This window comes from Coturnix japonica, chromosome 6 (assembly GCF_001577835.2).
Source record: "Coturnix japonica isolate 7356 chromosome 6, Coturnix japonica 2.1, whole genome shotgun sequence".
Taxonomy (NCBI): Eukaryota; Metazoa; Chordata; class Aves; order Galliformes; family Phasianidae; genus Coturnix; species Coturnix japonica.
Genome location: NC_029521.1, coordinates 26,905,256 through 26,923,570, shown reverse-complemented (window position 1 = coordinate 26,923,570; position 18,315 = coordinate 26,905,256). Strand labels below are relative to the sequence as shown.

The following is an 18,315-nucleotide window of genomic DNA, read 5'->3' as shown; positions in this document are numbered from 1 at the left end:
AAAATGTCAGTATCTGCTAAATCCGACTAATTTAGAGAGGCTACCTGCCAATGATGACACACAGCTTTTACCCTACAGAAATACATCAGTCTAGGAATGTTACTTGGATTTGCAAATGATGCCATAGTGCCACGTCACTATGGCACATACTCTCTGACTACAGAGAACCATTGAATCATTAAAGTCCAAAGAGACCTCTAAGATCTTTTAATCCAACTGTCTTGGTTGGTCTTTGCTCTCCTTTTCAGAGTCCTGGTTTAGAGCCTTGACTACCTCACTCAGCTTTTGAATGCTCTTTTTTAACACAGAAAGCAAGGGGTTTTAAGGAACTTATGAAAAACAATTTCAAAAAGCATTTCAGCGCAAGACTGAAAAACAGTTTGAAGTTTTCAGCCACTGGAAACAAAGCTGATAAAACAAACCAAACGTTCTGGTCATTAAAGAAAACATCACAAGAAATAGGCAGGAAACTTGTGATTATGCAGTATTAGTCAGGAAGCTGCCAGGTAACTGTAACAGCCAGCCCTCTAAGATGTACTGTCATTGTCACAGGAAAAATACCACCAGAACATGGATGTGACACTGCCCATCTAAACCAATGTTCCTGATTTTAGTCATAAAAGATCTCACCTGTCGCTTAAATATTCTCTGTAGCAGTCCTTTCTTGGGTGGCTCCGGGGGGTAGCTTTTATTTAGGTCTGGTGAAATAGTACCATTTGGTCCAAACACATTTAGCTCTTTAAAACACTCCGTTTCTATCATCTAGAGTAATAAAATTAAGAAAGAAAGGATACATCTGCATTAAATATATTCCAGTAGCACCAGTTTGTCCAAAGTCAGGATCAGGATCACCAGCTGCTATCAATGGCTTGAGCAATATATTAGGAAAGTTAACAGCTGAACTCCTATTAGTGGCTATAGAAGATAAATATGTGGTATGAATAAACAGAGGCTGAATCTGCTCTGCGTGTTTGCACATCAGTCTCAGGCTGCCCCACATAATTTTCTATTCTTTCTTTACTACTATGGAGAATATTAGGTAAATTCAGATATACTCACAAAATCCCCTTGGGGTGCCCAAGGGGATCTGCTGTTTGATGTAGAGTTGGATTTACAAAATCAACTGTTCATTCTGTTTTCATATCAAACTGAATCAAAGACTCAGATCTGGAAACCCTGGAACAATTCAAGATTCAGCTTGCAGATACGGCTGCAGCTGGGACCTACTGCAGGTACAAAACAATAGGTGAGATGAGGATTGCAAATGGAGGAGCTTCCCATTAGGACCTCCATCCATCCTGTGCAAGTTCCTCTGAGATGCTGTCAAAATACTTCAGCAGAAATGCAGGAGAAGGAAGTACAGTAGGTTCCTTGCCAATTTACACAAATAAGCACAGCCAACAGATACAGCCACCTGAACCTGACATCTGTGGTACATTATAGATCTTGAAAGAGACCATTTGTAACTCATGAAGTCATTAGAGTCTGGCAAGTTATCCAGTAGCTATATATTACTAGAAATATACAGCTTCTCTTAAAACATCTGTTAGCGGTTTTATTGGAGTCATCTTACTATGACACATTCTTACCTCATTTTGCCATGGAATAGACACAGATCCTGTGGAAAACTTGGAATAGAAATCATCATCTGTTTGGTCCAGGTTTACTCCTTTCACGGTGGAGAATTGCTCGATGTCTAACACATCCTTGCAGTACACTGCTCTGGGCTATCTCAGCGGAATTAGAAAACAGCAGGAGAAAGATTAATTCTGAGTCTGACCATGTGCTTTTTTCCAGTTTCAGTCAAGTGAGAATGGCTCACAACAAGTGACTATTTGCATCCTGCTTCTCTAGACTTGCTCTGCCCGCATGTTTATCATCAAAGGCTGATTTTGCTTTAAGCGTGTTAAGAGTCTCACTTTGAAGTCCTTAAAGCATCAGCGCAGCCAAAGTGGGTTTTAGTCATCCATACAGCATATGGCAAAGAGGTGAGAGGAAAAGGACAGAAAGTACAAGAAAATAAAAATCAGATCCTTCGGTATGTTCCTTTAGAGATGGAATAACAGAATATTGAGTCACATACTGGAGACAGCTCTGAAAAGGAGCCTCAAATGGAAGTGTTCTGCTCAGATAGCTGCAGGTTTTGCAGTTTGAAAATGTAAAGGAATGTATTCCAACTGCTAAAGAAAACAGAAGAGGTTTGGCATCTCTCCATTGTTTTTATTAATAGCTCAGCTGCTGGAAGCTGTCCAGAATCACCTCTATTAACTCTTTGAACTTGGCTGCATTTCTTCAAATAAATAGTCAAATGGCTTCACCTTTTAAACTACTTAATTTTCTGGGATTACAGGCAGGACACTTTGCAGTGAGGCACTTTTAGCTTATATTCCATTAGGCAGCCTCAGAAAACAGAAAAAGTCACCACTAGCTACATGATATAGCGTGGTCATTTTGTGCTTAGAGAGCTTCCATTAGCTACACAGAGCTACACTTTGATGCACAGGAATCACTGAGGGGTGGTTTGAGGGACTCGCCCAACCCATCCAAATCAAGCACAGGTTGAACTGCACTGTCAACACGGGGTACAGATACTGCAAGAGCAGTGGGCTGACTGTGCAGTATTTTATCTAGAGCTGAGCGCTGTGATCAAATAAATCAAACTAATTCCTGATTAAAGTCTTATTTGTTGGAGGCTGCATCCCTCTGCCTTTCTAATGACTGCAATCTGCAGACACAGAAGTCTAGAGGAGGATGGAGAAATATGGGTTAGATTACAACCTCTGCCATGGCTATGTAGCTTTGGGCGATTCAGCTGACTTCAGTAGAGACTTGGAAATCTATGGATGAAGTGCCAAATAATTTAAATTAGGGCCAGCTCTTGAGTTCCCAATAAATAGCCATAAAAATTTATGTGCCCCGGCTTCAGCAAATATGTCTCTAAGAGGTGCCTTCTGGGCCTTACATGCCACAGTTGAGCTTTTAATACACTCTGGCGAATCCCAAATTTCAGCCCAGAATTTTCTAATTTTCTACATCAGAAAGAAATAGTAGCTTGTCTCCTATTTCTTCCCACTAAAGCAGGTCGTAACACCATGGGCTAATTGGCAGGAATAACTAGGCCACATAGTAAAATGTAAAGCAAAACCAGAGCAGCTAAAGTAAACTTTTGTAGCTTTTAAACCACTTTGGTTTGGTTGAGTTTGCAGCAATGTGAATGAGAGCTGCCAAGATGTTACTTTTCTTAATATGTTAAAATGGCAGTGTTTACTTAGAACCATATGGGAACTTTAAGGACAGGAGGCCTAGCCAGAGAGAGAGCCCTGCAGGAGGGAAATAATCAGATAACTCTGCGCTGGGGTAGAGAGCTACACCACAAAAGGGTGGAAAATTTCTCTTATTGCCAATGCAACAAAGACTTTCAGTATGTGCAAGACTGGTATATAAACCTGAGTAAGGACTCAGAGTTGGGTTCTATTCCCCATGAACATTAGCAAGTTCAGAACACTATCTCAGGTCCAAGCACTCTGCCTGAGGTGACTCTTGATATCTGAACCCGCTTCAGATTTTTTGTAACAAGTATCTTTTTTTAATAAGAATTCAGTGCATTCCTCAGCTCTTTGGAGTGCTGGACTTTGTAATTCTGGTCTTACCTTTCTTGTGTATCTATCTGTATACCTATATGTATTCATATGGCTTTCACTGATGATTTTTCCTTGCACAGTCTGGTCCTGAGCACTAATAATTCTTGCACTAATACTACAGACAAGGGAACACAAAGGTTCCAAGTTTAAAGTTTGGGAACTGAGGCATGAATACTACAAGTGGTGCCTCCAGTATCATACAGGAAGACTGTAAAGTTAGTGGGAATGAAGCAATACCCAGGTTAACACCCTTCATAGAGACCCAACCATCACACATGCACCCATGTCTTTGGAGCAGCTCTCCTTCCCAGCCTCCCCCCTCCAGCCCTATTGCTTATCACATCTTCCTAGCTCTGGTACCTACAGATATAGTGATGACATTTCTAAGAAAAAGAAGTTTTAGAAACAAATCTCTTGAAATAGGCCACCTATCACACTTACATCAGGGACAAAGGGAGGATCCAGCATTCCTGCTTCTAACCGCTTGAAATTCATGCTTTTGAAGAAAGGGTGTCTCTTCACCTCTGCTGCACCTTCCCCTTGACAGCCCAGCCGCTGCTTCACATCTTTGGCGAGGAGCTGAAACGGGCCAAGAAGATGGGCAAAAATGTTAGAATAGCAGGAGTTCCTCAATAATATTTATATCCACAGACATTTTTGAATATGCCCAGAGGGATGTGCAGAGGAGAATTGTAATTGCTGCTATTTAATGGCCAAACTTAAATGGATCAGGATACCACCGTTCCAAGTGCTGGTCCAACCCTTTGGAAATCACCTGCTGTAAAGTGTTTGCAGCCAAAACAGTGATTGCTTCTCCTGCTTACTTTCAGCAAACACTTTCTAGACGAGGTCTGGCATTCTCTCATACTATGTATATTTTTAAGCTCCATGTGCTTTTTCTCTGTTCTTTCCTTTTTTTCTTCTTAAAAGAGATGCACAACACATGCCTTAGTGCAACAGAAGATGATGTGTATACTGAAGACAGTCGTGTTTACAAAAGCTTTTAGATTAGTTCTGCTGGGGGGCCGCCGGGGGGCAGCAGAGGAAAGAGCAGCGCTGCGGAGCACGGCACCGGGCGGCGGGGGCTGGAACCCACAGACGGGTCCCCACGGGTGAACGGGCTCGGAGCGGGGCAGGGGGTTGTCGTACCTGCGTGCCCCGGGGGAAGGAAGGTTCACGTCTTGCCTCCTCCCCCGTACCCTGCTTTCCTGCTCCATCGCTAGATCTGCGCTGTAGCAGTCTAATCTCGTGCTTTCCCCAGACGGTTTGTGCAGACAGAGCTCGCTGAAATGATTAGCAAAACTCCCCGGTCTTGCTTGCTCAAGGGAGACTCTGCTGCCGCGCACGTCACAGGAGTGGTTTGGGTTTCCCGAGCATCTGAGGCTGCCACGGTACCGAGCCCCTGGGAGCCCTACCAGTGCTCTTAATACTCCTTACATGTGAAAGCCAGGGCAGTCAGAGCTTTGCCTTGCAGCTCCTGGCAGGGGATCACTTAGAGAGCAAGAGACAAATGGCTCTGGGAAGGCTGAAGAGAAGCAGCAGCATTTTAGGAGATCAAGTAGAAAATCAGCCTTGCTTTCCTCCTGCTTGGAGGAGGAGCCAGGCAGCTTCCCTGCTTAAAACAAGGTTGTCCAGAGATGCTGACATCTCTCCTGAGCTCCTGGAGAGGCACAACAGAAAATAAGACACTCAGAGATTTAGGTAAGCACTGGAGGAAATGGCAACAAATGAAACTAGATGCCTCATGTGGATGCCAGGAGATGGGAGAGACTACAGTATCTTTCAGAAGGAAAACCACTTTCTTTCTCCAAAGAACGATGAGTCTCGTAACAGCTCCAGAAGAATTCTTTAATTGTAAACCTGCATGTGAGCCTGAAATGTGCATCCTGTTTGGGAACCTCTCCAGGGAAAGAAAATGGAGATGATAGTTGTATGTTTTGAGTCATCTCTACAGGTTGTTTGGTTGTTTTTTAATTCATTTTCAATTTTAGATGAAAATGTATTTAAAATGAACAGAGCAGGATAAAAGCAACTACATCAGTCTGATGATAAGCCCTCCTAGGATGGTAACGCAGTGATCCAATCAAACACGGTTTCAGTCTAATTTTACAGCCAAAGCCTTTGGAGGATTCACAATGCTGCAGATTTGAGGATGGCTTAGGTCATCCAATCATGCATTTGGAGTTGATAGTTGAAGCTGATACCAAGCGGCAGAGCTTTATAACCTGGTAATAAAGGCTCCAGATGGTACGTGATATATATAAGTAAGGATAACTCCTTCTCAGAGTTGCTATGAGCAGGTGCAAGGCCACATCCAGTGCTGGTTGTCCTCAGATTTGAAAACTCCACAGCCCATTGTGGCAACCTGTTCTGGAGTCTGACTGCCTCCACAGAGACAAAGCATTTCGTGATGTTCAGAGGGAGCCTCCTGTGCTTCAGTTTGTGCCCACTGCCTCTTGTCCTGTCACTGGGCACCACTGAGAACAGTCTGGCTCTGTTTTCCTTGCACCTTCCAGTCAGAGATCCCTTTTGTGGACTAAAGCGGAAACTGTAGGAGTAAGAAATAAGAGAAAAGCCGGTCTGCAGGAAATGTAGATGAAACAGGACATTGTAGGAGTGAGAAAGGCAGACCAATAAGGGCCATCCAGTACTGCTGGATTGAACGCGCTTCAAGTCACAACCTTGGATGCAAGACTGCACTTGTCAGGGGAAACATGCATGTGCATCAGTGAAGTACAAGTCATAACAATGACAAACAGGGAGCATTTCCTAGAAAGACTGGATTTTTTCAGAGTAAAAAAACAACAAAACAAAACATGAAGTTGTTATGTTATATGGGAACTATGGGTTGGGGAGCTTCCCAGAAAGTCAGCTGCCCCTGTTCCTAATTATTTATTATTCATCTCTGTTTCAGTCCAAAATGAGGGCTGATTTATGGGAAATGACTTAGAAAATGAAATATGGAAATATCAGATGGATAATGATTAATGGAAGCTATGATATATGCCTGCAAAAATGCAAAGGGCATAAACATCCAGGAGGGGAAGGTTGACACGGGGTGACACTAAAGGGTTTTCATGAGTGAATGAATAAAGACAATGGATTTCCTGACGGTAATGCTATCAGACCATGGAGTAAGATCTGAATAGCAGATCTGGAGACATGGTGGACATGGTGGAGACATGTTCCTCACTCTTGGCCTGAAAAGCCCACTATAAAACCTTTCATTTTGGATCTTTGTGATATCCTAAGTTAATCCTAATTAACTACAGAACAAGAAATGGCAGTATCATTTTTTTCTTCATGGCATTTTCATTTCATGCTGATACCTGGAACTGCACAAACTCTGCCACTCCAGCAGACTGTTCTTCACCTACTATGAGCTGAGATGCTTCTAAAGAAAAGATGGCAGCCTTTTTGAGCACATGAAATGGTCCGCGTGATCCTGTGGCTGTCTTAGATCCTTTCACTCTAACTTCACTGGAGGCGCTGAATTGTGGTTTAAGGGCAGCGTATGGCCTGAAGTATCTATCAAGAGTGATGTCAGTTAATTGCTATCCTGGGGATTCAGCAATGTGATGGTGCACTGTGAGTTAATGACTTCCAGGCACATAATACTTGGCAATGCTACCATGATTGCTTTGCAAGGAGAATTCAGTGCCTTTTCATGAAGCCAGCCAGCCAGAATGTTGTTGATATGTTGTTTGCCTGCCTATTGCACAAGATATTGCTGCAACACTCACTACCTATTTGTTGATCTTTCTTTCCCTTCATTCTTTCTCTACCAGTTTACATAGATATGTCACTGTCTCCAAAGGAAACTTCATTCTTTAACAAACAAATCAAGAACAAGGCCACATCCCTTTCCAAGTTACAATTCAGCCTTCTAAAGATGGATGTCGACAAGACATTGATAAATTCAGACACAGCTTTGAGATTTCTCTGAGGGCTTGAGGATTTCCATTGTCAGACATGGCTATTGTGCTATGAAAATGACTCCCAGCTGAAAGGGTGAGAAAACATTTTAAAGGACAGCTCAACACTATTAAAAAAAGCTGGATGCTTTGGCACCCTGGGGAAAAGCTGCTAACAAAGTTAGTGAGATGGGGTGGGACAACATTTGAGTGTCACAATAATTTCATTGTATAATCTTTGTCCTGCTTACCCCCAGCTCCCACCAAAAACAATGGAAGCGTGGGGTTTTCAGTTCCCTGCAGAAGACACTGAAAGTCTTGCATCACCAAGTCCTTTTTATTTTTTCTGCAAAGATTATAAAACACAGAGATGCATTCTTGACTACAAACTAATGTTCAAAGTCTCGTGAGAATAGATACCGCTTCCTTGGCCATAAAACTTCGGGGAGGACTCAAGATGACTGTGATGAATCTCATGAAGAAGAAATCCCAAATAAACACAATTTGAAGGAGTAAAGAATGCAGTCATCCCATCAAAAGATGAGCTTGATTATTGCTGGTCTCTGCAGGCCCTCTGCAGTACCACGTTACCTCTGAGACTATGTCAGAAACAGCTTCCCAACAAAGACGCCACGCTGTGCCTTTAAGCCCCTTACCATTTTACAGATGGACTTGGCTTCCTCAGAAAACTTATGGGAATACACCTCCTCAGTCTCCAGAACTCTTCTGTCCACTTCCTCTCTCTTCACCTTCTCTTTCCTTCCACGAAATGGTGATTGCCCAGCAATCATTTCATAAATGAGACAGCCCAGTCCCCAGTAGTCAGGGCTGAGTGTGTATCTCTGGTTGTTCAACACTTCTGGGGCTGTGGGGAAGAAAGATGTCTCTTATGACAATGTTTGGAACTGGTGGGAAGAGTGAACAGTAGGTAGAATGTTAAAATACCTCATGATTTCTACTGACTGCATTACAGGAAATGCAGCATGTTACATGCCATGTTCTTTTCTCAACGTCATACCATGTGCCATGTTCACACTCTCTTCTGAGTTCTCTACCAAGCCAAATAAATTTAAAAATAAAGGGGTGGGTGGGTCAATCTTAAGAGTGTTTCCAGGCTTATTCATTTAGGAAAGAAATGACATACATCCTGTAAACGATGGTGACATTTATCCAAAAGCAAATTCTGTATTGCACTCAACTTATAACTTATCTCCACTTTTAAAAACAAATACGTTTCTTTTGTGTTGCAAACATCCAATGTGCCTTGGGCATACAGTCAGTTCCTTGCAGTCCTTCTGTACATAGTTACAAACAGACAGAGGCAATCTTAGTGTGTACACAGACTCACACTGAGATAACAAGACTTAGGAACGACAGCTGATACCCTTGCTTTCATTAAAGTCTTGATACGATATAACCGTGACTCATATCGGTTAGTTTCTATTCAGTCGAATAAATATACACAAATTTTATTCCACAAAGTATGATCACCCACAGAATGCATGAAAATAATTACATTCATTTTCAAAAACAGATCAAGTTCAATTAGGGAGAGCGGATTTTTTTTTGTTTGTTTTTTGTTTTTTGTTAAATTAATGTCAAATCTTTACCCTTTTGTTGTGTAGCTTCCCCTGTCCAAACAGCAAAACAGATGCGTGAATTTACCAACTTCATCATAAACACACACATTTTAACTACTAAGCAAAGTAACAAGGAGAAAGAAACAGTTTCTTTCCTTTAAGCACATAACACTACTTCCTCCCTCCTGATTTCCTCTCCAATATTTTTGGAGGCCTGCTGCACACAATTGGAGAGATCACACAACTGGAGGGAGCCGAGTATTTTAAAATCCTTTTTTTTAAGCCTCCAAATCCCAGGTAATCTTAGCGGTATGTCAAGAAGATGAGCTGCTGAAGACTTACCCATATACCCCACTGTTCCTACCCTTCCACGGATCGATTCACCCTCAGGGATTTTAACAGCTAGACCCAAATCCGATATTCTAATATGGCCTATAAGGGAAAAACAAAACGAAACAACACAAATGTAGATATAATAAATTAGCTCAAAACCACAACTGCTGTCATCACAATATTCTTGCAATTTAACGTTAAGGAAATGAACACACAAGAATTGGAGGAATTCCTGAGTGTGATATAACGCAGTGAAATTTTAGCAGTGAGGCTATGGACTGGAGTGGATTGCATTATACGCTTTAAAACAAAGCAGAAAAAGACAATGAGTGGCACACTGTGGGGAAGTATCTTGAGCTGATCACAGTGGATGGATGGGCTGACATAGTTCTGAAACTCTTTGATGGCTAAAGGGGGTACATCTGGTCTATAATTCAGCATAAGATCTGATTATCACTGCCCTCAGCAACAAATGGGTACCTGGCTTTGTGTAAAATGAGAATTGGCTCAATAAAGGATGAAAGTACTTTTGAAATGGAGTGGGGAGCACAGATTCAGAAATCACAGTGCTGTTCATGTTGTGTTGGCCTTGCAACAGTGAGGATGGGAAAACAATGGAAAAAAGGCAGGCGCCACCAGCAAAGTCACAGTCTCTACAACACACCCGGTTGTACAGAATGAGTCCTGGCATTCTGCCCACCTCAGAATGCAGTATTAGTATATACTGAGCCTCTTATTTACTTCAGAGCACTATTTATCTCTGTGCAATACGTATCCTAAAACTAACTTAATCTATCTTACTGCAAAAGAATCTCTGTAAATCTCTGATACTTACCATAATCGTCTAGCAGGATATTTTCTGGCTTCAAATCTCTGAAAATGAAAGATAGCAGTTATTCAGATGAAGCTGGTTTTGATAACACAAGCGCACAACAGTGTGCGAGTGCATTTATGACTAGTAATAAACCAATTGAGTGTCAACTCGAGCAGTAAGGAACTCATGAAACCAATACAACTTTCTGCAACTCACTTCACAGAGAGACTGAAACCATATGTCTTTTTCCAGGCTGGAGATACATTTTTGCACTAAGCCAAGCTTTTAGTTTGCAATCCACTGTAATGGAGTCATCCGCCTTGACCAGTAAACCAAGCCATATAGTCCTGTGTGGGGTTAAATCTCTATAACAATTCCTTTTATAAAATCTTTTTGTTCAAAATTTTACAATGCTTTATTTGCTGATGAAAATGGAAATAGCAATCTATTGGACTACATTTCCTATGCCTGGCATCTGACTCAGGCCAACTACGTGAATGTACACACACTTGTGCACAGGTATAAGAGTTTCAGCCAGTTTGGAAAATGATGGGCAGAGGGGAGCGCTGTGCCCGGATTAAAATTCTTCTTGGAAACATTTGTGAAACTCTGGTGCCTTTGTGGTTTGGAGCAGAGCCATGAAAACTGGCGAGGTGGTCACTGTGCTGTTAAAGATGGGCCTTTTACTGCTGCTGTGGAAAAAAAAATAAAAAACTCCCAAATGCAGCCAAGTTAAGAACTTCCGAAAAAAAAACCCACCAAAATCCTCTGTTTTCATATATGTAGCAGAGCTGTGGCAAGTCAGTCTTCCAAGGGGTTTGCCTGCATCAAGCCCATTCCAACTGGTGCTACTTCTAGACACTGTCCGTGCTGGTAACGCTCCATCTCTGCTACTCCTGGTAGTAAGGGACCACTTTTGAAGTAGGAGCCCAGCAGCTGCTCCCTGTGCTCTGACCCAGGCATGGAAGGGGTGAAGCACAGCTGGGAACCGGAGGAGCCTGAAGAAGGCACCAACACGTCTGGGTAAATCACGGAGAAACGTTGCTGCAATTCACAACTTTCTGCCCTGACTTCTACATTGAAATATGTAGATAAGAATCTGTGATTTTCTTCGACACATCACTGTGGGCTTTCCCTACCTGTCAGCAGTATTCCAGTACCAAAGCAACAGAGGGCATTTTGCAGCTACTCTCTAAAACATCTTCTGAAACCCTGCTGAGTTATTTTCTTGAAGAACTTAGACTTCATTAGTTACTTCATCTTCTGCTCCAGCCATTATTAGTCCCATCTAAAGCTGTAGCTAAATGAAAAGAATACTGCACACTAGTTGAGAAAAGATGCTTTCTTTGACTGAGAAAATGAGAGACTCTATGAAGACTCTGAGAACAGCAGTGCAGCCTTTTCAGTCCTTTGTGATTTAGGGCAATCAAGGCTTCCTTTCCCCAAGACATCAGTTGTCATTTCTGTTTTCAGATCTCCAGTTCTCCAGGATCAAGGACAGCTTCCTTAGCACAGCTCACTCTTGAAAGTGTCAAGGAGGAACATGATTTTTGTACTGCAGTGTCTAAAAGCATTAAAACTCCTCTGTGGACACGGTTATGTGTAAGGATACTTCCCAATGGTACAGCTTCAGAAACCTAAGCTTGCCTTGCCTAAACATACTGGAACACAAACTGCTGGCACAGAGCCCATGTGGAAAGGCCATGGGATGTTGTTCTGCTCTGCAGGACAGCATAAACAATACAATCAATCATGGTGGACAAGGCTTTGCTGTACATTTGTGTAATGCTGGGACAATATGATCTTGATGCAGATTGGAGCTTGCAGGCACTTCCATAATACATATAGTTATATATAAATAATTCGAGGAGAACCAGAAGGTTTTCTTGTCTGCTTTCCATGAAAAGTTAACCTGTTGACCTCTACTAACATGATGCAGTTGAGAAATGTAACGTAAGCTCCTCGTTTGGCAAGGGATTCCTGATTTTTTATCTGACTCCGATCCTGAAACAGGGCCTGGTTGTTCTCTCGGGTCACATACACAACGTGCGTCACTGGTCCGGGAGATGGGGAGGTTATTTTGGAATGCTGTGATTCACTCAGAAGCATTTTGTTCACAGAAAATGAAATTAAGTCTGAGGAATAAGTGTTTTGCTATGAATTATTCACCTTGAGAAAGCTGTAGCATGTAGCTGCTAAGTTTCTTTTGACCTACATAGCACTTCTCATAGGTCCTAAAACACTTTGCGGTATTACAAATGAGGGGTCTCTGCAGATGCTTCTGAAATGCTACCAGAAAATACCACCTACAAAGATATCTACCATTAATCACCACAATGAATGCGCCATCTGAAGTGTGAACCAGCAGCTCTTTTAAGACTAATGTGAAACAACTGCTTAAGGAGGTTGGATACCATTTCTCTCAAAACCCACAGCATTTTAGTAGGCCACGTATAACTTTATTAGAAAGTGGCATTAACATGGCATTTTACCTGTCACATTATGAATGTATCTGTCCTTTTCATCAGTAAGATGAAATCTTACAGTATGTGATTTACATTTGATTTTTTTAATTAAGGAAAAACTATCATACTTCCTAAAATTGAAACCCATCCTATTATCTATTAATCACTGTCCTTAGATGCTCTCTAAGGGTAGAAGGGAATGCACAGTTCTTTTTTCCCTGGGAAAGTCTTCCTAAGACTACAAAAAATGCTCACCTGTACACTGTGTTTTCTCTGTGAAGATCTTCTAAACCACAGAGAATCTCTGCAGCATAAAACAAAGCTCTTTCCTCCTCAAAACCCGGGTTTCCCATGTTGTAGATGTGAAACTTCAAATCCCCTCCATTCATTATGGTTAACACTAAACACAGGGCATCTTTTGTTTCATATGCATAGGCTAAATTGACCTATAAAAAAACATTTGTAAGATAGCTGTGACAGTTCCTTTATCTGCTGAGAAGAAAATGCTAACTTTTCATTAACAATTTTCACTAGAAAAAGGGGAAATATATACGAACCATATTGTAATAATAAAGACCCATTTTAAAAGTATAGAAAAATTAGCTGTTAGGATTTCATGAATTAATCTGTTGAATCCTGCCAACTCATCACCAGAAAACCCCAAGTTTAATGAGCAGATTCTTCCAGATAGCAGAAATCTTAACAGCCAAGGGAAGCTCCAGCTCCAGCTGCACTGTTTTGCTGGAGAGCTGTCAAACAAACACAGTAAGTTCCCAGTAAGGCCCGGTCTCGTGGTGGCCGAACTGACTGAGGCAGGAAGGTCTCCATCACCCCTGTGAGGCTTTGGCAGTGCCCCAGCAATGATCAAACAAGCCAAAATCTACACATCCCTTTTAAATACGTGCCATTGTCTTTGCTTCTGCCAGAGGTAAGCAATCGTGATTACCTTTCCATCTGTTGTATTCACAGTGTTTCCTAAAATAAGTAAAAAGAACACAACAGATGCTGAGACAACAGCATTCTTTTATCTAAGGCAACTGTTTAGACACAAGAACTGGCTGAACTCAGGAAAGCCCCAAGTCAGGCTGACCAGCTCCATGTCACTGTTGAGGTGCTGCTATTAGCCAGTCTCTTCTGATCTACTTGGGTTGAATCTCCTTCAGTCTCTTCCAAGCTCCTCTCTCCCAGACACCAGGAAATCAGGTAATCACACAGGACAAAAATAGCTCCGACTGATGCAAGTCAAGGCATCACGTAGTAGAAACGCACACATCGTTTGAGGCATTTCTCACAGATCACAGATAAAAGTGAGACTCTGGAAATGTGGAAGGATGGGCTCCCAACAGAAAATAGCACCTTTTCTGTACGAGGAGTTGGAAGAGGCATCAGATTCAACAAGAGACTGTGCTCAGCAGGTGAGCACCGAGCCATGCTAGAGAGAGTTCAATACTCACTACAAACTGACTATTGACTTTTTCTAAAATCTGCTTTTCATTTAGTGCCATGGATTCGCCTTTCCTCTTTTTTATTCTCTTCTTCTCTAATCTTTTGCAGGCGTACATCTTCCCTGTTGCTCGAACCTGGCAAGCGCAGACCTGAGAATTAAAGAGAACAGTTGCAGGGTAAGTTAAAGATAACACTTTTTCTGGGTTGCACTTTGCTCCTCACAGTCTGATCTGATTTGATTTAGTCCTTTTAAGGTTAGAGACAGCGGTGCAGTGAACAAGGCTGAGGTGGGGGCAGCTGGGGAACCGACTGCTGTTTCCAAACTTGCTGTGTAATACTGGTTTAATTATTTCACTTTCCTCCGCCTGCTTCCTATCCCACCTCCTTTTGTCTGTGTAGATGGTAATCTGCTCAGCAAAGGCCTGCCTGGGCCTCCTTGGACTCTACTGCCTAGGCAGTGACCTCAAGCCATTAGTAAAATACAAATAAGGGTGTGGCCCTAATTCTAATGTGAATGCAACAGTCAAATACAAAATAATCTCCAAGAGTGTTCTTTTGAGATCGCAGTGTCAGGAGAGGTTAACTGAAACTATCAGCAATTCATGAAAATCAGCCTCTGTTTCACGTTGAAGCAATAAACACTCTGAACAGAAACTTTCAGAACCACTAACCTCTCCAAATCCACCTTTGCCAAGTACTCGGTAATGCCTAAACGTGTGTTTGGTTACTGGCTGCCTGGAAGAAAAGGAAAAAAAAAGAAACAAACACACTGCATTTAATGCACTCTCTGTGATTTATTTATTTCAGGGCATACTTTTGAAAAGCAAAATAGATAAATATTATATAATCAAATTATTTCAAGGTAATTATATAATATAATATGATTTATAATTATGTAATTACATTACTTCAATGCTACGTATGGCTTGAACTTTTCAATTCCAACATATTAAGCTGTAATAAAATACAACACATTAGTGAGTCATCAGTATAATTTCAGCGAGCATCTTAGGACTGAGGAGGGTTCTGAATCTCCATTATAAAGCTTTGGCCTTTGTTAAGCAGATACGAGGCCTGAGAGCTTGCAACAACACATGAATTCCACAGATCATCTCATGGTACGTTTTTTAAAGGGTAATGCTGGGCTAACATCTAATTACTTTGCTTGTTCTTCAAGATGAGAAAATGGGATCCAAGATTCAATCCCTATGAAAATACTGATGTTTTCTTGACCGTAAGCAAAACAGGAAATCAATATGAAACAAGCAAAAAACAATCTCGGGAACTGGAGTGGAGGATTCAGATCCCATTCACAGGAGGGGTAGGAGCAGGAAGCGCGGCTGAGAGCCCTTCCGGCCCATCCGGAATTACCTGCGTCTGGGGACCACACCACTGGGCAAAAAAGGAGGAAAAGCACCTCTTTCCTTTGGGGCATGTGAAACAGATTAGCTGAGACCGTTCACCTGACACCAAAGTCTCCTGACTCCATTTTTAAAGCAAATTATTTTTTTAAGCAATTTTTTTTTCTCCCTCTAGCGAGTTAAATTATGTGTACATTCTGCAGCAATGTAAAGGCCAAATAAAGGGTTAAATAAGCCACATTGCCATGTCATTGTAATTGTCCAAATAGCCACCACAAGATCTTACAGGATTCCCACAGAATTCTGCTCTACCCAAAGGGCTGCAGCTCTGAATCTTACTTCCACTACATTCACTATCACCCAAGTTTTACAATGTGATGGAGAAAGCACTCGGCATTCTGAGAGATCTGACTTTGTGTCCACCATCCTTTCACTGACATTTCAACATTACATTGGCGATCAATATGAATATTCATCAGAATTGCAGAGGAGCTTTGTTTTCCTTTGGCTGACAGCCAGCCGGCAGAGGGAGCACCGTAACCTGGCTGTTGTAGTAGCAACAGTGATAGGGTCGATGACAATGAGGAATAAACATTAAAGCCAATTGCTTCATTTATGTTTGTAATTGTTTTTCTTTATAAGTAGGTGAAGAAAAGCATGCAAATGGCCAAAACTAAAAGATGCTATTTTCAGGCTTCTAAGAAGACACTGAGAATGCTATTGGGGTTAAAAGCTACAATTAGCAGTGATAACTACGTGCTCAGCGATGTCCCTGGAGTAAATGAACTGTGTGACTCTCGGTTTGAGCCAGCAGATTCCAATGGGGCAGCAGATCACCAACGTCTCTCTGCTAATCCTAAAAAAAAGCCAGTTCTCCCAGCTTCTTAAGCTGGACAGGCACGGCCAATAGCTTCTCACATTTGCTGGGATAATGGAAAAAAAAAATCCTCAAAGTATTTGAGAAAATTCCTTATCCTAAACAAGAAAATGGCTAGGAAATAGCCTGGCTAGAGATAAATCATCTGATGTTTCTCAACTGAAATGGAAGGGTAAATTCTGGATTCAGTTGATGGCATGTGGAGCACGTCTTGGCATTAAATGGCTCTCCCCTCTGCCCACCACTTCCCTTCCCTCTTGTGCAGCAGCTTTGTAGCTTTCCAGGGAGAGTTACTGGCACAGCTCCTTTAATCCCTGAGCCCTTATGCTCATACGCACCACTCGCGGGTCTGACCCCAACTGATCTGCCGTAATTAATGCCATTTGTGGAAGCTGGTGCTTATCTCAACTCAAGGTCACTGTTACCCAGCAGTGTTCATCTGCTACAGCACTCTCCAGCATGGAAGAGGCAAAGGTCCCTTCCCTGCAAATTAATACCCACTAAGGCTGCTTGGTTATTAAATGTGTCCTTAGAGGTCTAGCCAATAAAGATGGTGTGAGGACCCACATGCTGCGTTTTTGTCTGTTTTACAGTGTTTTTATAATTGTGATAACTGGTTTAGACAAATAGTCACCACATTCAGTTAAGCAGAAGGACAACAAATGTTGAATGTATTTTAAACATATCTAATGTGCCTATCATAGTTAATACCATTAAATGGCAGAACACTGTAGCTTTAGCAGCCAAAACAGGCTCCCTGGTGTTCTGGGAGGGATTTCTCTTTTATTATCTGCTTCCCTAGCAAGCAGCATCTGTTTCAGTCTTGCTTGGGCACAGTGTTTGCAAATGTAAAAGCCAGAGATTGGGTGTGTGGCTTACATTTAGCAGTACAGATGCATGAGGCCAGGTCATAAACAAGCGCAATGTGCCCTTTTGCTGCGCCACAAATAGCTCACTCTGACAGGGCCCACAATGAAATTGGCCACAGAGGTTTCTCAGATCACTGAGGAGGCATAGATTCCTATTTTTTATGGACCGTAAGTTTGGTCCTATTCAGCAGGCGTGCACAAGCATGTTGGGCTACAAAGGTGCCCAAGCTGCTTGCAGGAGAATCACAGAATGGCTTGGGTTGGAGGGAACTTCAAGGATTAAGGAGCACTGTACATAACCCAGATGATCACATCTTGAGACGCAGTTTGTGTTTAAATTGAATCCAATACCAGCATAACAATGACTTTTCTATGTGGCATCTTCCTGTGGCTAAAGCCATTACTTCGTCTTGAACCTTCTAACAATGAACAGCTGCAAGCAAATGCTAAAATTGGAAAAGCCTTCCTGGACCTTTCTGGGAGAATTTCCCTGGGATGCAGCTCAGGGAAAAGGGGAATGAGTCCTGATGAATCTTTTCAAATGACAGCAATGGAAAGAAGTAGAGAATTGCTGCACGGAGAAAGCCATAAATGGCAGATACTGGGAGGAGACACTAGTTATGCTGAAGGCCAAACTATTCACCTCGAAAGCAAAAGGAGTAAATCAGCACCACCTCAGCTGTTAGATTGAGATTCTGTTCTACAGGCTTTTCATGGGAAGTGAAATAACTATTTTGTATTCATTTTTATTAACAAAAATAAAAAGATAAAAATAGTGACACTTACCTTTCCAACCACTTCCACTGGAGAAACCTGTCAAAGTACATGCTGTTCAGGTACTCTTGGAATGGTTCCCCACTGAGGTGGTCAAGGACAGATCTATCTCAGATGAAAAGGATATATAAGCATTTTAAAATCCTCAACTTGGAGCAAAAGAGAAATGAAACAAGAGGAGAAAATCCAGACTTCTTGCTTTGGACATTTGACGTCTACTTAATTGCTACTTTATTTTACT

At 41.9% G+C, this 18,315-nt stretch overlaps 1 protein-coding gene across 2 annotated transcripts in view; it reads right to left on the bottom strand.

Moving 5' to 3' along the window:
* The window catches only part of GRK5 (G protein-coupled receptor kinase 5), a 146,127-nt gene that overhangs the window by 6,129 nt on the left and 121,683 nt on the right, over positions 1 to 18,315 (bottom strand). The window contains exons 6-15 of one of the 2 annotated variants that reach the window (XM_015867417.2): positions 18,087 to 18,179; positions 14,865 to 14,928; positions 14,202 to 14,342; positions 13,003 to 13,193; positions 10,304 to 10,341; positions 9,478 to 9,567; positions 8,212 to 8,420; positions 4,083 to 4,220; positions 1,590 to 1,727; positions 631 to 762 (exon numbers count right to left, since the gene is read on the bottom strand). In XM_015867417.2, coding sequence (XP_015722903.1) covers positions 631 to 762; positions 1,590 to 1,727; positions 4,083 to 4,220; positions 8,212 to 8,420; positions 9,478 to 9,567; positions 10,304 to 10,341; positions 13,003 to 13,193; positions 14,202 to 14,342; positions 14,865 to 14,928; positions 18,087 to 18,179 — 1,234 coding nt within the window. Of the gene's footprint in view, positions 1 to 630; positions 763 to 1,589; positions 1,728 to 4,082; positions 4,221 to 8,211; positions 8,421 to 9,477; positions 9,568 to 10,303; positions 10,342 to 13,002; positions 13,194 to 14,201; positions 14,343 to 14,864; positions 14,929 to 18,086; positions 18,180 to 18,315 lie in introns of those variants that run through there. The other variant, XM_032445323.1, reaches the window with a different exon arrangement.